This window comes from Apaloderma vittatum, unplaced genomic scaffold, assembly GCF_000703405.1.
Source record: "Apaloderma vittatum isolate BGI_N311 unplaced genomic scaffold, ASM70340v1 scaffold13525, whole genome shotgun sequence".
In the NCBI taxonomy this organism is placed as follows: Eukaryota; Metazoa; Chordata; class Aves; order Trogoniformes; family Trogonidae; genus Apaloderma; species Apaloderma vittatum.
The window spans coordinates 1-21,049 of record NW_009718854.1 but is presented as its reverse complement, the minus strand read 5'-3'; the positions used below and the strand labels follow the sequence as shown (position 1 = coordinate 21,049).

The 21,049-nt window shown below is 45.5% G+C and overlaps 1 protein-coding gene across 1 annotated transcript in view; it reads right to left on the bottom strand.

The window, feature by feature from the left end:
• Positions 1-19,491, bottom strand: part of AATF (apoptosis antagonizing transcription factor) — a gene marked incomplete at its 5' end in the record, with an annotated part of 31,841 nt that extends 12,350 nt beyond the window's left edge. Inside the window, 7 exons of the mRNA XM_009870406.1 lie at positions 662-745; positions 1,398-1,562; positions 2,287-2,491; positions 2,802-2,916; positions 17,489-17,626; positions 18,257-18,673; positions 19,303-19,491. Of these exons, the coding sequence (XP_009868708.1) occupies positions 662-745; positions 1,398-1,562; positions 2,287-2,491; positions 2,802-2,916; positions 17,489-17,626; positions 18,257-18,673; positions 19,303-19,491 (1,313 nt within the window). The remainder of the gene's footprint in view (positions 1-661; positions 746-1,397; positions 1,563-2,286; positions 2,492-2,801; positions 2,917-17,488; positions 17,627-18,256; positions 18,674-19,302) is intronic.
• Between the last annotated feature and the right edge of the window lie 1,558 nt (positions 19,492-21,049).

The window sequence follows — 21,049 nt, the reverse complement described above, 5'->3', positions numbered from 1 at the left end:
ACAATGATATTTGTTCAGTCCTGAAGTAAAAGCTCTCTGTGGACCATCAGAGCAAAACTACTTTTTGTGTCTTGGGGAAGGACGCACAGTGAATCATACTCCTCAGTACATGGCAATTTCAGTATTTCATAAGGCTGGCACTGTCATTTATTAAATAAATTACAAACACAAGGGTTCCCTAAGCTGCAGCTTCCACGCACTGGGTGCAGATTCCTCCTTTCTAAGAATTTTGCAAATAAAGAGAATACCTGGCCTAAATCCAAGTTGGCACACCTCCAAGAAAAGTGTTAGAGGAGCCCTGCAGCTTTTCCATTCAGTAGGTAGATGAGATGACTTAGGTTGAGATGAGAGTGACTTAGGTGCTTTTGAGGATCTACTAGAATCGTTTTTCATAATGGGACTCTACCCACAAAGAACAGTGACCTTCAGAGAGAACTTTTCTCTCGCGTAGCAATGTCTGCCAGCGAGAACAACAGGCACACATCTCATCCGTGTGGAGAGCTAAGTCGGCGGGGGTACGTACAGAGATTTCAGATGTCAAACCAGGTAACTGAATTTCCTTGGTGGGAGGAAATTAGAGCACAGAACGCACTGCATTAGCTCAGAAAGTATTAAAAACCAACTGGAGGCATAATTCCAACACGGATTTACCATCACCTACCTGGTGATAAAAGTCATCATCGTCAAATATCTCCTCATCTATGTCCTTCAGGTGCCTGTTGGAATCTGACTGGGGGAGAACTTCCTAGAAGCAAAAATGAAGAAATACTGAAAGCTCGTACCTGCATACGCCTGTCCCCAACTCTGATGACATCACACGCAGCAGCTTGTTAACATGTTTGAAGACAGGAAGAACAGAGGAAAGCTCCCAACATAACAAGCTCTTAAGGACTAGGAACACATTTAAAGGCAAGGCAGAAATGCTGCCAACGCCAAACCAGATTTATGATACCTTTACTGTGAAATAAATAGGACCGTGCAAAGTCTTTCTGGCGAAATACTACAGATATTTTTAATGTAATGGCAAAAATACATCTTGCAAGTGCAGTAATTCTACATAATCTCTCGGAACCGAGTATTTATTCATTCTTAAATACTAAATTAATAATAGACTTACTACTAACATACTCTGTAGGCTGTATGATGTGGTGTGATTTTAGAAGAGACTTTCTGGCTTAAAGATTCTAAACGCTAGAGCAAACCCAAACTTTTTGGAAACGGAATGGAAATGTCTACACCTTCTTCTTAGTGACTACATTAGAGGAATCAACATTTGGATACCTCCTTCACAAATCTCTCACAAACCAGGGTATCACCTGCGAAAGGCTCACGCTAATTGTTTTGCGGAGAGTTTCACTGATGCTGCAGGACGAGTTATAGAAACGAAATACCCTTACCGAGTTTTCAGGCAAAGATTCAGGGACCGGGTGAGATTCCTGTTCCGGCTTTCCCAGTATTGTGTACACTGATCGCTTGGTCTGTGTCCGCCGTAATAACCTCTCCTTGTCCATCATAATATGATCAATCTGAGCCACGATTGACTGCTCAAAGGCACCGAAACCCTGCAACAACATTAACTAGTGTCAGATAATGCAGAAAGCTTTTCCTCAAGGCAGTAATGTTCCTCTATCTTTCCATGTCAGTGGATAAGCAGACAGCGTTCCAAGAGGAGGGGGTTTGGGTTTCATTGCAGGGATTTCTGCAAGGATTTTTTATTTGTTTCTCCCTCTCTTTCTCCCTTCACAACCGGAGGCAACTTGACGCCTGGCTTAATAAAACGCCTTTGCTGTTCTGGTTCAGATGAACTTCTCGATGATTAATACTAACTCACAGACGTTAGGAGACCCCGGATCTTCGGGTGAAACGATTACCCGCTGTATTAAAGCGTACACTTCATGGAGGAGGAGAGCCACAGAAGCTCCTCTAGTTCTCTTACAAAACACAAAGAGCTTGTTGAGCAGCAGTAGTGGGATTTTCACAGTGCTTACTTGCTGCTGGAGACTGACAACGATGAGATGTCTGGTTGGGAGAACACCAATATTATCTATGAGAACTTTTTTTTTACTTCCCATCTGCTCAAAAAAAAAAGGGAGCAGCTCTTGTATTTGAAATTTGAGGGCCGAGCTTCTTACTAAACTCCTTTAAGGCTGGGGAAAAGCATGTACTATTTAACTGCTGTAACTCTCAACTTAACTTGGAAAACTCACAGTATGAAACTTTCAAATCAACTTGTTCCACAATCTCTGCTAAACAATAAGACATCAGGACATATAAACAAAGACTTGCCTTTCCCATTTTGCCAGATGCCAGCTTTGTCTTCTCGTGCCACTCCTGCAAGACCTTGTTTCGATATATCCTGAAGTCAGCGTACCGCTTGGCTATGAAGTCTGGATAGTCCTCCATCTTCAGCTTTCGCTTGGGGAGGCTCCTCTTCTTCTCCTGAGCCTTAGCCACTTGCTCTTCATCACTACTGCTAGGGATTTCATCGTCACTAGAGCAAAAACACGCAGATCAAACACCCTGCACCTCTCTAAGGCAACATGTACGAGTTCTTAACGGCCCCTCCACTACCACTCATACTTCTTCCATACCACTTAGGGAAAAAGACTTATGGTTTGGCCTTTCCTCCATTATCAGAAAGATTACAAATTTTTAATTCAAATGGTCACTCGTCCAGAGTGTCTGTCACCCAGATATAGCAGCAACTGAGCGAACAGCAAAGTGAGTACGGTCAGGAAGGCTGTGCTTTGTCCTGTTTGTTGGAGACCACAGAACACGGGAAGGTCTTATTTTGCATTTACCTCTCTGCTTTTGATTGCTTTCCATCTACCAGATGCCTCGTGGCTGGATTTTGATAAAATAGCTCATCCTGAAGCTCCACTAACAGTTGCAGCAATGCATCCACAGCTTTAGTACCTGCAAAAAAAAAAAAAAAAGACACAAGTGAAAATCTCCCACTAATCCTTGCTTGTGGTGAAAACTTAGCTTTGCAGCGCTTAGTTTCTCATCTTGAACCTGAATTTCTGCCACAGCTACCACATGATCCATTAACTGTTACTCTCTGATCAGTTATAGAGGTAGTTTTATCTTCAAGCTGATTTACAGCTGTTAATATCAAACACTGCCACGCTGGGAAAGAACAATTCTTTCCTAAAAAGGGAGGAGAGGAGGCAGGACTGCCTTCTCAACATCTGCCTGGCTGCACACCAGGAGGATACCTATCTAACATTTCATCGACAAACATTCAGACTGCAGAGCCTAAAGAATTAACAGACTGAAGAAGCAACTACTGTGTGCCGAAGCATCTGATGACACACACCTTTGACAACCTTTTTTGCTGATTCACTCATTTCTCTCCTGAGTTAAGTTCTGCAGCAGAGGCCAGCTTCACCTGAATAATACGCAGCAACACAAGGGAAAAAGGATATACGTACATCCCATTCCCATACATAATGTGCACGTTATAGGGAGCAGAAGGAGGGAAGGCAAGAAGAAAAAACAAACTCCTGCAGGGCTGTGACCACCGCTGGTTTCCGTGCTGCTGCGCTCACCACGCAGGAGGTAGAAGAAATTAAGATTGTAAGTAACATTAAATGTAGCAAGATCTGATCTACGGGGAAAACCTAAGCAAACACCTGGCAAGTCTAATGAAGAGATTCTGAGCAGAAAAGCAGAACTGCAGGCCCAGAGATCCTTAGAAAGCGAGAAAGTGAAGAAAAGACTGGGGTGGGGAGGTGTACAAAGTGATCGATACACGGTGTGAAGGTCAGTTTTACAGGGATGAGCAGTTACTGTCCAGTGTATTTGCAGACACGCATCCTGAAGGCAGATTCCATGCTGTTTATCCAAAGGCTTTCAGAGCTGACAATTTTCTCGCACCTACGCAGATGCAAAGAAAACGGTCTCTGTTCCAATGATCTTTCCTTCTCCAAGGGCACAGAGTTGCAGCTGACCGTGGGAAGGGTTAACTGCACACTGCTGCAGCATCTGTTCTTTAAAAATAGTTCTTTTGTGGCAACCGACAAGCCTCCCTGCAGAACGCACTGATATAAAACAAGTGTTTGTCTAGGCCTACACAAACTCTCCCTTTGTACGTCGCTACACATCAATCACAGGGTCAGCTCTTACAGGTAGAACACTTAGCACGCTCTTCTATAGAGAAACCTAAATTGAACTTTACACAGATTAATTTCTATTTACCTGACGCTGCTGTATTGCCTTCCACTCCTACAAAGAGGCACCACAGAAACGGGGAGGGGTGGAACACACCGCGTGGAGGAATGCAGCACCCCACTTCGGGATCTGCTTGCCCGCAGGACACGTTCAGGCAGGCTCGGTTCCCTCCCCAGGCATCCCGTCGGGCAGCAGTGTCGCTGCTGGCAGAGGACACGGATCTGTCCGAAGGGCAGGAGCAACACCGTGGGGTGGGAGGTTCCCCAGAGCTTCCCCTGGTACCTCCTCTGTTGTGAAATCAGGGGGGCTGCTCTGCTGAACTCCCAAACCCATCTCTTTCTTTGCAGTCAGCACAATGGAACAGAGAGAACTTTTCACCACTCCATTCTTTTCTGTTTTGTTTTTTCAAACAGAGGACACAGAGATCATGGATAGAATGAACAGCAAATCTTCATCAGCCAGACAGAGACACTGCAAGCAGAAATCAGCCCAGACATTCAGAGGTCTCAATCTCCCGCGTGTTACTCTGGTGATACCGCTCGGTTGTCACCATCTTCAGATAAATTATGGTCTGACCTCAGTAACAGGAATGTCAAGGAGAAGATGCTTTAAGATTTTTGTTGCAGATCAGCTGTTGGACTCATCCTCCCCGAGTCCGTGCTTCATTATAGACACGTTCTGACAAGTCTTCTATATAAACCTATTAAGGGATTAGGTTTTGCCGTACTTGTAAAACAGTCGCGTGTTAGCATCCAAACAATTCCAACAGACAAACAGACAAAAGCCCTCAGAAATGCATTTGTCGTATGTGTCTGCAGCTAAAGCATCACTTGCAAAAGGAAAAGTGCCCCCGCCCCAGCCCGAGTGCAAAGCTTACAACAGCAAAATCTTCCCCACTGCCTGCAACAGAGCTAAATGTCCCCAGAGCTTCCGAAACTGTTTATTTTCTCCCCGCTGCCTACCCTCCAGCAGCAGAGCTAATGCACCCCAGGCGGCTTTGATCCTGCCAATTACAACTGGAGTAGCACTCCAGCTCTTCTGGGGTATATCAGGGCCATGGCGAGCAGGCAAGGAATAAAGACAGGCTCAAGCTCCCCCAGGCTATGAGATACGGACCCCAACAGAAGTGGGGATGGGGAGTAATTTTATCCGGAGTGAAAGGGATGGAGAGGGCAGGGAAGACAATGACCGTGCGTCTAACCGGGTGGGAGGGCTAATTATTCCAGGCAGCAGCTTCATCGTGAGCCTCTCAGAGCTGGGTAATTTCCACCCTTTCAGTTCTTGTGTATTTAATAGCGTTATTGGATGGCATCCCCACTGTTACTGGTGGGTGCTTAAGCATGCTGTAAACTCAACTTCAGGAGCCAAGTGTCACCCTCCCCGGCCCTCTTCCCATCCAGCCCCGCCATATCCATTTCACAGTTAATTCCAGAAGGGACTGTTTTCTTCCTAGCCTCCTCTCCCTCTTCATCTTCTCTTCCTTCTAATGCCCTCATCTGCCTTTACACCGTCTGCTTTGGGGAAAAGACTGAATCCATTTGCGAATGAAGGCAGCATAAAACCAAACCGTTCCAACAGATGCAAACTGTGCCGTTCTCAAAGCAAGCCGGACACTAACCCTACTCAGTACGTTACATTTTAATGCTGTCCCTTTTCCAAAATAGACAATTAAATAGACAAAGGCCACAAACATGGAGCCTGCAAGCACACCAGTATGTTAAGGCAACCCACTAGCAAGCATTCCCATGCAATAACCACCAGGTTTGTACCTCTTGCTCCCTTCCCCGCCCTGTCCCCACAACAAAGCCAGGAACACCTCTAAGAGCACAGACAACGTCACAAGGGTCTCCTGCTGCCAGGAGCTGCGTCAGGCCCCAGGCAGTCCCTGATGATTTTTGGTTTCTTAAGCTTTCGGGACCAAGAAGGCATCAACACTACAGTTTTCACAAGCACCACAAACTGGCCAAGGCTGAAATGATGCTGCTAAAGCTCTGCGAAGCCTTTTCTCAAGCTGCCCTTTGGGAAACGAAAAAGGATGTTGAGTGGGATCCATCCACAGCTGCTCCAAGAACACAGCAAACGTGGTCTGAATGTAACTTCCAGCTTAAACAGGACTCAGATCATCTATGGTTGAGACTGTAACTTGTAAGAGTCACTTTTAGGAGTCCATGGGAGCCCCTTCATTTTGTGTACAGAAGTGAAAAAGTTGTTCCAGACCCAGCAGACAGCATATCAATCCACCAGAAAAGCTGGGAGCCAGTCTCAGTAAATCAAAGTGTGCCTTTCTGTTAATACTCTCTCGTACGGTCTCATTTTATACATCCCTTCACCCAGTCAGAAAGTAGCCCTGGAGTACTTAGCTCCATTCAGGGATAGCACTGCCATGTATCAAAGTGTCAGGAGACCCACCAGAGATGAAATCTGTCCTACTGCTCTCAAACCACAAAGAAAAATAAATAAAAAACCCCAATTTTGTCAATGCCAGTGGTTACAGCCAAACTGGCTACATTCCTGGCAGCCCCCTGCAGCGTGGGGTGGCTCCTGGCTGTGGGGTCTTGGTCCCCCCAGCCCTCTCCCCATGCAGGGGGGCAGTGAAAACCCAGGTGCCACCACGCCAGGAACTCGCAAGTGTGAAAGCTTCTGCGCTCGCCCATTGCTGGAAGTTCAGCATTTCTACAGCAGGGCAGCTTCCCGCGCAGAAAAACATCCGCGCTCCTTCTCGTGACCTCTAAAAACAGGGTCTCATTTCATCTTGCCGAGCAGCTGCGGAGAGCAGCAGCTGGTGCGGAGCCGCAGGGATCGGCCTCACGCAGCGACACTTTAAGTCGATGGGGAAAAAAATAAAAAAGCCAGTGCCTCAAGGCCAGGCTTTTCGAAGGTATCACAGAGAGCCAACCGCTGGGATTCCCCAAACCGCTCCACCAGGAAAGCTCCTTCCTGCCCAGCCCTGGCACATTCGGCCAACGGTCAGGGATGGAATCCTAAAAATTGGGGCAAAAACTCACAGTATTGTCACTCCTGCACATTCACGGCACCCTCCAGGGCGTGCTGGGGCAGTGCTCCCTGCTGCAGCATCCGCACACGCAGGAGCATCGTTCCCGTGATGGACCAGCATTAAAAGCCGCACACGCAGGGCACGGCTGAAATCCACCAAAGCTGGAAATTAACTACTTTCTTCCCCTCAATTAAATCCGAGGATCCGAAATCACAGCAATACGAGCAGCATGCAAGCTTTTTAATTTCCCCATGTACCTGCACGCAGAAAGCGCCGGTGTCTGAACCACAGAGGAAAAGCCGAGCTGCCAAATTTTGAAAGAATTGCCCCCGCCACCACGGTGCCCAGGGCGCCGGTCGCACAACGCAAACGGGAAGAAGGAGAGGAGAGGAATCCAACCTTTTTCATTTTAACAGCGGCACGGAATGAAAAGTATCTTTATCAGGTAGGCGCCTTTGTCCCGAAGCGCAGATGAAGAGGGGAAATTTTCACTCCTTTTCAAACGACTGCGGGACAGGAGTTAAACTCCAGGTCAAAATGGCACTCGCCGCGCTGGCCTGAGAACAATACTTCTCATTCAAATCCACAAGCCAGCCACTTGCACTAGTCATCCCCAGCAATTAATCCCCCACGAAACACGTTTGATTAAATCTTTTCAAGCAAATCCTTTGCTTTGCTTTTGTTAGTTCACTTCTTGTCAACATCTATTAAAATATGCCTTTAATTCTCCCACAATCTTAAAAAACACCGATTCCACTGTCTTCAACTTTAATCAACTGTATGGCCGGCATTTTTCATTTCATAATAATGTGCTGTTTGGAATTCAAGAGGCAGGCTCAACATCAATCATTCGGCAAGAATTTTTCCACTGCAATAAATATGCAAATGAGGAAAGCCAGTCAGTCGTATTTCAGGCCCGACTTGCTAGTGTTTTAAAAAAGACACAAATTTATTAATTGCCGTTGGCCAGCGGAATCCTATTACTTTGGGCATTGATTACAAAGCTGTGTGAGTGATTATTGTGCAACTCGCAGGCTATCCAGGCATGAGGAAAAATTATTAAAGCAAGGCAGAGATTATCAACTCAGAATAACAATAAGCCTTAACATTTTAGGCCCCTAACTTCTTCAACAAAGAATTACGCCAGAGCTCCAGTGTATCATAATTCTGAAGTCTGTCAGTATTACTTTTGGAGCTCGCTCTATATTCCCAACAGCAGAGCAACGTTACCAGCCAGGAAAAGGCAGGGAGGGGGGGAATTCCTCCAGGTATCGCATCTTAAACACGGGGCTTTGGAGAACGGCTTTTCTCTAATTCCCACCACGGAACCAACTGCAGGAGGAACAATGCGGCGCGGGCAGGGCTCTGGCTAGCATCAGACACGCCAGTGCCCCAAAACCAAGATGGCACGGGAATAAAAGGCTGCTGGGAAGCGTAAGATAGAAGCTACAAGAGCCAGCCTAGGCTAAATTATAGGATAGCTGCAAGCCCTCTGGCAGCAGACAGTGATCTGATTTTTTTTTTTTTTTTAGAGATGATGGAGCTACACACATATTTCTCACAGGCTTCAGCTGAATCCCAGCACAAAGCACCTGAAAATCCATCCAGGTTCTTCTAGGAAATTATGAGAGTAACATTCCCAAAACACCGAGTTGGTGGAATTTGATCAAACGACGGCAGGGAAAAAAAGGTCGACTTTTCTGCTGATTGCAATAAAAAGGTCTGTTCCACAGCGAAGGCCCAATTTGCTGGTTCCATTGGAATGCAAATGATGCAAAAGCCTTTGCAGAGGGGAAAATTGTATTCCCTCAGCACAAAGGAGCCAATGCTGCAAACTCCTTTCACACCAGCAGTTTAGCTGACTCCCAAGGAGTTACAGAACGGACTCAATTTAGCCCTTTCACTCTAATATTACCACATTTGACAGTAAGGACAACAGGATCCGACATAGATGAGTTTGCGAAAAGTAAAGAAAATAACTAGATGCAACAACAGAATAAAAGGTTTGGTATTCAAGGATTTTATTAGTGGGGACTAGGGGAGGGGGAAAGCTGAGAGAGGAGTGAAAGAGAAACACTTCCATGAAGTTCATGCTCTACTGATTCGCCTCAACCGTCATCTTTTGATATCTGCCCAAACCAGGGAGGGGATGGGGCTTGTAAAAATGAGATTTATAAAAACTGATGTTTTACATTACTGTAGCCGTAAAGAAGCTGACAGCACGCATTCCCATCTCTGCCAGGCAGGAATCCCCAAGTACATGCAGGAATGAGAAAGGAAGAGGAAATGTAAAATTTCATAGTTACCTGGATATTAAGGCCAGAAGGGAACATTAGCCCATCCAGAGTGACCTCCCCATAGAACACCAGGCCATTAATTACATTTATCACGACAAGCACCGAGCTTCCATCTCAAGGTAACCAATTGCCAATTAATCCGAGTTAGCTGACATTTGCACGAGCTTGTCTGGATGCTTTGCAAGCCTTTTGTTTCCCTGCATCTTGTTTGCGGAGTACGCAGGCTAACAGGAGCAAGTATTTAACTAAACTCGATTTAATTAGCTGTTAATTATCTCGGGGAAACTTAAGCGTAGGCAAACCTATTTGATGTGTTTCAGATGTGGTGTAATCCCACAGTCTGGAGTTCAGGTGTATCAGGTCAACAACTACCGGCTCTCCTAGAATTTAAGACAGCTTTAAGAGAAACCTAAAACACCTGCTGCGCCCAACACCTATGGTTATGAAGATAACCCATAAAATGGGAGCATTTCAATTTGACCACAACTATACAAAGCAAAGTAGACAAAAATTCTGCTCAAAAAAGACTAAATGGCACAAGCTAAAAGCCTTGGCACTCAGCTAAGAAGGGCAAGCGGGGTGGTTTTTTTCATACTAAAAAAAGCACAAAACTGTAAGTTAAATAAATATCTGGCACTTCTCCACTATCTCCCACACAGCATTTCAGAACAGTACAGAAAAAAATATTAATGATAAGGCACAAAATACTTTCGCAGAACCTTGTATGGCCCAAATTCTGCACATGCACAAAACATCACCCCCTCACTCCCCAACTAAACACACACAGAAACAGCAACCGAGCTCCAAAACCTGTGCCTTTGTCTCAAGCTTCTCACTTCATATCTCCTCCCTCTCACTCAGTGGCACGTTTGCAGAACGACCACCCGTGAGCTTGTCATCCTTCCTGCCCCCGGTTCTTACCAAAAGCTCTCCACAGCACAGGATGATTACAACAAAATATACAAAAAAGAGTCTGATTCATTCATTTATTTCGGTTGAGAGAAAAGTCTTCATTAATGCCAACAGCCTTTGGCTGCGTCCCAAAAAGAGTTGAATAGATTCTTCATTAGATCAGAGAGGAAAGGTGAAATTTGGGGACACCTGCATCCACATCCATTTAAATCCAATTCACCCCTGTGTGAATTGACGAGCACCATGGTTTTTTGTATTCGTGAAGTGTCTAACACAATTCAATTAAAATGAACTACCAGTTTTAAGTGGGATAGGTCTGATCACAATAATTTACACTCGGGCTCGAAACCCAGCTCTGCTGTCACACATTTGTGCAGGCTCCCAGTAAAATCTTCAAAGCAGGAATATATTTAAGTCCATGATCTCGCCTAGCACCAATTAATCCCATAACTGCTCTATGCCCCTGGAAACTGTGTAATCTGCACGTGCCTCAGTTCCTCCCCCACTCCCCGGTGACACCTTCCCTGCTCTGTATTAACGCATTATCATCCCCAGATGTACGTACGGACACATTTTAGTTTTAAAAGTGATCCGCAGATAGAGATGGTAACAAAATTAAGACTGAATTACTGGCAGCTGTTTCCTGCAGGCTTCTCTAAAAAATCCAAAGCCTGTGTCGATAAAGCACATTTCCTCTAGCAGCTTTGCTCGGACCAGATGTGTCAAACAACAACAAGGTGCAACCGAGGAGTGAGGCAGAGGGCGAGCCCGTCAGACACTGCGCAACAGGAGGGGAGGACGCAACACCAGACGCATCCTTGCTTGCGGGAAGTGGAACAGGTTCTCCCAGTACCTAAGCTGGGCTCAACTTATCCAAGGTTAGTCAATCCTTAATCAGCTTCCCCTGGATGTCATATGGAATGTAAATTTATTTTTTTTCTTAAAGATCTGGGATCAGAGTAATAGAATCCAGGAAAAAAAAACCTCTAACAAAAGACACTGCGAATACACGAACGAGCATACACTAAACAGATACTAAATAAAATCTTTCCCTCTGTCTTGATTCCCTTCTCAGCAAAGTATTACAGACCTAACCCAGAAGAAAATACAGTCAGCGTGGAGCGTTCATACAGAAACATTTAACATGCAAGAATGTAAAACCAGAGAACACACAGCCCCTCTGGAGGTCTCTCGCTAGCAATGAACCAAGGTGGGGTTCTCCATCACATCCTTAAGAGACTTTGTCCACAACCAGGCTCTTCAGTCACACACCACAGGTATTTGTCACGGGAGCAGCTCCCTGACCCACCGCACCGAGGGCTCAGCTCAGGCAATCGGTGTGAAAAATTTAGAAAGCGAGGGGCTCCAGCCAGAACCTCGTGACTTGACAGGAGGGTCCTCCTCCGGACACAAAGGTCCACGGCGCTCTAGGTGGAAGCGCAGTCCTTCACCAGGACTGCTGAATCCTGCCTCAGAAATGGGCATTTCTGGGTCAAATTGGTTGGACTGGGCTGTATTTTTTAAGGAGCAAAAAGTCAACATCTCCGTCATCTCCCAGCAGGCACCAAACACCCAGCCTCAGGCAGTGCCGGGCACGTCCTGCCAAGTTTTGTGAACGCCTCCTCTAGCTCTATTTTTCAGTAAAGCAGAATTAAATAGCATCTGTTGGCTAGCTGCACCTGAGACTTAAAAACACCTTAAGGGGGTAACTAATCAATGTGTAACATAATTTATCCAGCAGCCAACCCTGAGTGGAAGTAACCGGCTGCATAACATTACGAATAGCGAGCAGCTTCCTGCAAACTTTACCTGTAGCTCACACTCACTTCCCTTGTTTCATCTTTCCCCATCTGTCTTTTAAATCACATTTCTTCACAGTGCCCCATTTACCGAAGGGACGTAAAAGGTGCACATGCTCGAATGTTCCTCAGTCTAAACTCAGTAAGGGGAAGGAAAGACGGGACTGGGAGCCTCTGCAACTGCCATTTCCCACCTTACACCACCTGTGACGCCTCACAGAGCACTGCTGGTAGGGCACAAAACCAGGACTGGTCTCCATCATTACACTTAATTTATTCCCAAGAGGCAAACCACGCTATTTCAGTATCCTCAGGCCAGGTGCAGTGTGCTCATAGGGCAACCAAGGCAGCTGCAGCACTCCTCAACGCCCCATCTCCTGCATAAGCTCATCTCTGGTGTGAATGAGCCCAACACAACAGCTCTTCTGGAGGGACTGCAAAGGGGATACTACAGAAATGCTAAATTATGGGGGCAAGAGGGCTTCTTCTGGATCACGCGCGCCCCGTGAAGACAAGGAGCACAGGACTTATGTTCTGTGCGTGGGCACAACGGCACCAGCGCACGGCCCCAGAGAACATCCATGGATGATCCATCTGGAGTAACATCGCAGCGACCAGGGAAACAAGACACAGTCGACTCTACAGAGCACAAATTAAAGCCCAAACATCGGTGAGTCGAGAAGAGATGCACAAATTTAAGAAGGACTCAAAAAGCCCTGTACAATTTTGTCTCTATTAGCAGTGGGCAAAGCACTGTGCTGAAGAGTTCGGTGGCTGCCAGGCAGAGCTCGCTGCTGCTGCTCCGGTGAAACATGAATAACCCAGGCAGGTTTGGGGATAATGGCCTTGTGAGCACATGCAGCATTTAATTTGATTTTTTTTTTCCATCTGATTCACTTTATTCAGGTTTATTTTCATATTGATCACAAACCTTTGTATATCTTCACAGCTCTACAAAGTGTAAGTAACAGCTAATATTTGTTGTCCCCACTTTTGTTCCTTTGGTGAGCAAATCCATTCTTATAGACTCTGCAGGTCCACCTTTCACCAAAATCAACGTTTTCTCCATTTCTCCAAAGCAACTTATCTCAAGCTTATGATGAAGAACAGAAATTTGAGATTCCAATATTTCTCTTAGTACACTGACACACAGAATCAAAACAAAACAAAATAACCCACAGAAACTCAGCCAGCAGTTTACATTTGGTGTAAAAACGTGAACTTGTGGGAAGTGAAAGCACATCCATAGGAAAGCACACACAACGACTCGTCCAAAGTTTTGCAATTTCCACCAGCATCTTCCCTTCTGCAAAAGCCTCATCTGGGTTTCTGTGCTTTTAACTCCTCAATTCAGCAACTAAGAACTGAAAACAACATATTATGCTACAAAAAAAAAATAACCGAGAATTCCCAGCTCTTCTTGCAGAGCATCAAGTACCAGTCACTGAAACATTCCCAGCTTAGTATTTTTAACCAGGATTGTAGAGAGAGAGTAATCAAAATAGCAAGAATAAAGCTCCATGACCGTATCGGGATGTCTGGCTACCCGGGGCATATCCAACGCCTTAGAAGCCTTTGTCAGCTGAGCAATAATATTTTCTTAAGTCTCTTGTTGCCCCCCCACCCCGCCCCCCAATTAGCTGTGGGGGTTTTTGTTACCGAATCGAGATTTTAACATAACAAGCCCCAAACCCAGGAACTGCTTAATTCCTGACACTGATGTAGCTTCACTAATGTCGCTTTCACCTCTTCTTTGGCTCTTTCTTGCCCTTGAGGTAATTTTTGGTGACATTTTCATGAGATCCTCTCCTAACCCTCCTCCCCCTTGAAAACATACACAGAGATATGAATGGCAGGCATGCAATCTGTGCAGAGACACAGCACAGAAACTTGCACCTTGCACTCTTTTTTCTATGTAAATAACGCAAGGATCCTGCGGGAACATGCCAGGGATTGGAATTTTTAATTAATGGGTCTCTTTAATGTGCAAATCAGGAGCAGATTGCAAATTCTGACTCGCATTGATTATGAAAAACATTAATTGAACGTGCAAGACCCCAAACAGAGGCAACATCTCAAGCCCCAGACTAGACTGGAAGATAGGGTGCAAGAGAATACAAATGTATCTGGGCAGAACACACCGCTCCAGGCAGCAGCACCGCGGAAACGCGAGCCGGGGGAGTTCACGCACGTGTTCAACGTTAAAAACACTCGCCCGGCGTCCCGAGCGCGGCCGCTGCGATTTCAGCACTAAAACCTCCAGTCCACAGATGCAAAACGGGAACAAACATGAGCTCCGTGACCACAGTTTGGTCTCCAATTTGTATGTAAAAAGGGCGACCAAAAAAAAAAAATAAATAAATCTGGAATATGATTAAAGATTTAACAAAAAAAAAAAAAAGAAAAAGTAAGACGGTGCAAACAAAGCAATGCTGTCTCTTTAAACAGAAATTCATCCTATATAAATTATGGCCATAAACTTTTCCTGCAGTGCAGCCTAATTAATTCTTGTTCTATACACAAAGGGAAATGCTGGGTGACAAATGGGTGTGAAGCCTGAAAGCTGCCAGGTCTGCAAAACATTTTCTACTTCAATTTATAAGCAATTTTGCAGTAAATCATCCACCAGAACCTGAGCTCTCAGGAACCCAAGACTGTCCAACACACACTGTATCTTTTTTTCTTGTTTTTTAAAATATTTCATAAAAGAATGCAAAACCAATACATTAAACACCTGAGGTTTTGTAACCTCCAATCTCAAAACTTGGAAAACGAGCATGACCGTACCATCTTCACTCTTATTTGGCTTTAAAACTGCAAACGTACAGAGCACTGCTGTCTACTCTTTAACACAATTACACTCAAACCTTTAGGGAATTTTGCTGCCACCACCAGCTCACAGAGGGTTGGGAGACACCAAAGAGGATGCAAATACATGAAGTACCATTTTTCATTTCAAAAAAATTGACTGTTCCTGTGAGCATAGAGAAGAAATTTCAGGAGCAACGGAGGGATTTGAGATAAAGACACGTGAGAGACTTCTCCAGGACCTCAGAGAGAGCCGAGTACCGAGACCTCTCTGTCCCCTCCTGCCCTCAGCAGGTGACCGGGCACACCAAGAGCCAGGATTTTTGGCACCAACCGCTTTGTGCAACTTGAACGCCGAATCATTTCCTCCTCCTCAATGAAGGGGATGAAAGCACGCCAGATTCATCCTGTGGATTTGGAAAGAAGCGCTGAAGCTTCCCTGAGGTTGTCATCCAGTCCAAAACGGTGTCAGGGTCAAGAGGATCCCAAACTCTGTCCCGTATTGTGCACAACAGAGCCCCCTCAACGTTCAGTAGTTACAAAGTCCTGTCTTCTGCTCATCTTTCAACTTACACACAGCTCTTCTAATTTTTCCTGTCTGGAGAAGGGGATCCTACCCACAACTGGGATAAGAACTCAGAAATGTTTACATCACTGGTTAGAACTGAGTGAAAAAACGTTTATTTTTATAGAAGCCACTAAAGCACTTGATGAGCTAAAAATAAGGACCTTTATAGCAAGATGATCTAGAAGAAGTGAGATTTTTTTTTCCCCTCCAGGTGCACGAATGAAGATGTAACACAGCTCAGACTGCCTATGGGGTGAAGCTCTAGCTGTTGATTAGACACAAATCCCTCTCCCAAGGCTCAACACAGCAAAATGAGAGAGAAAGGAGTCTTTGAAACACAACACCAACTACATTCCTGGTCTTTCAGTGTAAGTTTACTCCTTATTTTATGCCTGGCACTTTGTAACTTCTGGAAAGAGCAACTTTGTGGGGCAGGGAAAGACAGCTGCACTGGACAACAGCGTAACTCATCAATAAAGAGGTTATTGATTGTAACCTAATTTGCTGCACAGACTGTATTTTAAAAAAATTAAAAATTAGAAAAAAGCATATAAACCTGGCCCCTTAGATGAAGCCAGCATAGTAGTGGCAGTAAATTTCTGAATTCATTTACTTCCCATGTGTCAGTTTGGATGCTTCCTCTGCTAACTTTGCTCAGGTCACTCCAGCTTTATCTTCTCGCTTTCTTCACAAGATGAAATCCAGAACACGAACCCAGGCTACGGGGAACATCAGAGCGCGCTGCTGCAACTCTCCTGCCCGGGTTACGAGAACAGCATGGGTGGGGAGGGAATCACTGAGCGGTGACTAACAGTGGATTTTCCTTCGGCGTTCCGGACAACGGAAAGATTAGCCTCTCTGCTGTTCTGCGCTCGGCGTTAAACTCCATGCTCTTGGATGTATTTTGCTTATGGGAAATATCAAAATGTCAACCATTGTTTCTGTTAAAGGTCTTTAACTATATTGCATTTTAGACCTGTAATGAAACACAGTGCTCCGTGCAGTGTGTAATGCATCTCATTAAATACATTAATAACACGTATTTCACTGAAAGGTCAGCTTAGTATTGTTGGGAGTTTGCCTTTTTTTTTTTTTCCTTAATCACTTAAAGCAGCAGAGCTAACTTTAAAGTATCTCACCTGCTGTAACTTCAGATAAGCTGACTAGCTACAACACTCAAGCTGTAATGTGACAGTCAAAAGCTGGTGTAGGGCAACATTCAGGGTCAGGCTCCATGACGATGAAAGATCCTAACTCAGTTTTAAGATGGTTTGTGCCAACCCAGCCCAAAATTTCTCCAGGTGCAGGTGCCACTACTGGCACATCATGTGGCTGAACAGACATAAGGCCACAGCAACCTCTGATGTTCAGCACGAAAGGTTTCAATGTTTCCTACCAAGTGGTTCACCCAAGGAGGCTTCTCTGGATCCTTAACAGCACAGGCCTTTTCCTTTGTCCTGCAGCACTCCTGCTTACGGCAAATCTTTGCACTCACTGACCCAGCACAAAACTAGTACCACAAGGTGTCTCTGGACAAAACATCCCAACTCAGCACTGATCAGCAATAACCAAACCAATTATTCCTAAAATACAGCAGGAGCCCCAGATTTGATAAACAGACTTCAATCCCCACGCGAACCAGAAACAGCAGCAGGACCTCAGCTGAGGATTTCCAACACTACGTAAATGACAACCCAGCAGAGATCAACTCAGACCTGGGTAACAGGAGATACTTTCTTTGTCTGGGCTAGGAAGCATTTTTTGGGTTGTCTGCAGAGCACCTAATTAATGATTAAGGCAACACAAACCAACAGGTAATACTACAGACACACACACCTCAAACTCCTCAACGTTCCCATTAACATTTCCCCACACAGGTAAAATATATTGGCTGCAGCAGAGCCTACCCAAAATAGAAAAACTGAAAAATTCTTACAGTTCTCAACAGCATTGTCGAATTCTTGTCCACCCTCCTTTTTGAAGATCGGGTAGGTATCGGGCTGTGGAAGCCGGTTAGCTGTCATGAGCGCCTTCTGCATCTTGATTCTTGCTTCCAGTAAGTGATCACACAGTGCTTCATAAGAAAGAGAAAACAGTTATTTAGCAAGCCAAAGCACCAGCTCTGTGTGAAGGAGCTGCTGTCTTAACAGCAGAGGCCCTCTCTTTTGTGCTGCATTGCTCCTGGTGAAGGCAAATCTTTGCACGCACTGACTCAGCACAGAATCGGTACCACAAGGTGTCTCTGGACTGTGATGCTGACTGCAATTCTGTGACTCACCCCCCCAAGAAAATCATCCCTCTGCTTTACTGTTTAAAATTATATTGTGTAAATGGAGGTTTGATAGTTTAATAGGGCAGACAGGAATAAACTGCAGTCAGGATTACATTTTGAGAAGAAACTCACCACTGCCCAACACCACCAATGCAGGAAGTCCCCATCCCCACCAGTACGAGTATATCCTGTACTGGTTCAGTTCAGCCAGTGGATAAATGCACTCTGTAATGCAAGATTCTGTAGCAGCAGTGACACCAGCTCGCACAGCAGAACTGGCAGAACATTTGCAAAGGCCCAGGGCTGCTGCAGCATGCACATGCAGCACGCTAATAGCACGGTAACGTGCTGAGGGGGTTCCCAACACAGCCAGGTTCTATGGCGTCAGCAAGAGGAAAGTCTCACCAAAACACAAAGCAAACGTGCACAAACCTATCTGGTTCCTCACAGCTTTTCCTTTTTCTACTTCATCATCATCTTGTTGTTTTGAGAATGTCATCACCCCTCCATCATCTTCAATATCTTTGCTTTCCTTCACACTGTCGTCTTCTTCACTCCCGTATTCCTCCTCATCACTTCCTTCTTCCATGCTGGCATCATCTTCACCTTCTCCTTCACTGCTTCCTACATCATCCATTCCCTCTGTAAATTTCTCAAAGTCTGTGACATTCTGGAAGCTGAACTCTGTTGCCTTAGCCTTGACAGACAGATCTGTCTCTTCGTCATCTCCCAAGTCATCCTCCTGGTCGATGTCAGCACTGCTGGTCTTCTCCTTTGTTTTGCTGCCCAAGCTGCCGTCCTCTTCGGGATCTTCACTGCCGCTGTACCATTCGTCTGATCCTTCTTCAGCTAATAATGAAAAGAGAGAAATGTTACTCACCTACTAGCAAAACGTGCCACCTTGCAGTATGCACCATCAACACCTACAGGTTTGGGCTATTTGAACTTTAAACTCTATTTTATCTGTGAACTATGTTACTCTCTGTTTTGACTAACTAATGGAAACATGAGGCCACGTTTACAAAAAGCTCTCGGCTCACATTTTCTGCAGCAATGGTTGGTTGATCCGTGGCTTAGCTCTCCCACGAAACAATGAGATAAACAAACAAGGTGGTCAGGACTTCCCATGCAGCTTTTTAAAATGAGAATCTGTATATACACACATTCCACAACATATACTGGCTTAAAAATATGAGCTTTCTTTTCCTCCATCAAACGTTCAGTCAGTGATCCTGACCGCATCTTACACTTACTCACAGACTCTCTCCACAGTCTCCTCTTTGGGATTTCCCCTTCCCTTGGGCCAAAAGACAGGGCCTGAATTTCAGGAAGACACTTCCGAAAGATGCCCAACTCTATTGTACCTGTTTATTGCCCTGCACCAGGCACCTAAAATTTGTCACCTCAGTTCAGATGGCCACTAGCTCAGATAGCACCCTAACACTAAATTTTGAAGAAAAGGGGAAAGAAATTCTTACCAGATCCTTCTTCAGACAGAGCATCCCCCCAGAGTTCTTCTTGCAAGGCTTTGCGGGATGTAGCTTTTCCACTGTACCTTTTATCAGCATCCAGGAGAGAGGCCGAAGCCTTTTTACGTATGTTACCAACGGGCAAAATATCATCTGCGGTTTCATCCTCAAATCTGTCAATCACTTTAGCAACTGTAGCTGTGGAGAAAAACAAAAAAAAGGAAGAGAAGTCTAAACTGAACCGAATTTCAGACGTGAAGAACTACCTGCAGGAAGGGGCCATGGGAAACTCCTTACACTCTACAAGCAAAAAAACACTGCAAAGGTGAGCTGGATGGCAATGCAGCCACATGTAAAGGTCTGGCTTTTGGGCTTTGAGAATGAACGACGCTCCTTCTTGCCTGGTGAAGGAAAACTAGTAAACTAATTTCCTGCAAAGGGGGAAAGGCTGCTGGGCAATCAAAGGCAGAGAAAAAGCCTCAAAGGTGGGGTTTTTTTGTAGATCAGAGCCAGTCCTACCTAGGAACTCTCAAGTAAAGTAATATTCAAGACCTATTAAAAGAGATAAAAGAGCTCCAAGGTGTTTTCCAGAAAACATCCTCTCACTTCTCCATAGCCAGAGATGCTCTCCCACCTGCCAAGCAAGGGAAATGCTATATGAAGCGACCACTTCCATTGCCTCTACTCACGCTTTCTTCCCAGTCTCTTCTTTATTTTAGAGATTCCACACAAAGCGCTGGACAAACTAAGCCTATCCAAGCTCTCCACACTCACGAGGATCTCATGAGAAGCGTGGTCCCCCGGGCAGAGGACTCAGTGAAGCCAGAATGCCTTGTTTGCTTCACACTTATAAATTAAATGAGGAAAAGTGCAACACAGACACATTTTGGCCTCTTGCTATACACGTGAGCCACATAAATATGTAAATGTTTTAGAATGGCTAAATAGAGAAAATAATTTCACTGTGGTTATTACCCTCTTTCAGACCCATCTCCAGGACACAGGAACAGAGCAGTCCAGCAAAACGAACAAACACATCGTACCACACGCCCTCCTTATTCTCATTCACGTGCAAGACACCCCGTACGCAAAATTACAGGGTTAGCATTGTTCAACCAACTGAGCGATCCAACCGGCTGAACATCGCTAAGTGCTCCTTTAATGTGTGTCTGGAAATGTTAATGCTTCACAAACAGCGTTCACTTGAGGTGGGGGGAAAGCAAAAAAAAAAGACAACCTCCTGTTCATAACCAAAGCAACAAGATCCAGCCTAAACGCAGTCACTCCAGCCACGAGAGGAAGGCGAAGTGCTTGGCTAAAGGGAGCGACTGGGCAAGAGGAGGAGATGCAGAACAACCTGTGGCACCCGATGCATCTTCTGGCATCCTCAGTTTTGGCACCACTGAAGTACAACGCCTGAAACCAGGTCACTAAAACAGGAAAACGTCCCTGCTGCCTACACTCATTTCCTCAGAGATTACCAAGATGCTTCTTACAAGACTCCGCTGCTCCCACCAGCGCTGGTGCAGAAGGACCAGGCTGGTGCCTGGCACCAAGGGAAGCCAGGAACTGAGGAGATGAAGCCAGGAACTGAGAAGATGACACCGCCACCTACATGTCACAGGGAACGGGACGAACGCCTCAAAAATCGCAACTAGGGCAAAACGAAGCTTGATTAAAACCACTAATGGCTAACCAGCCCTCGGCGAGCGTCGAAGACACGCCGCGGCCTGCTCGGGGCGCCACCACCAGCGCC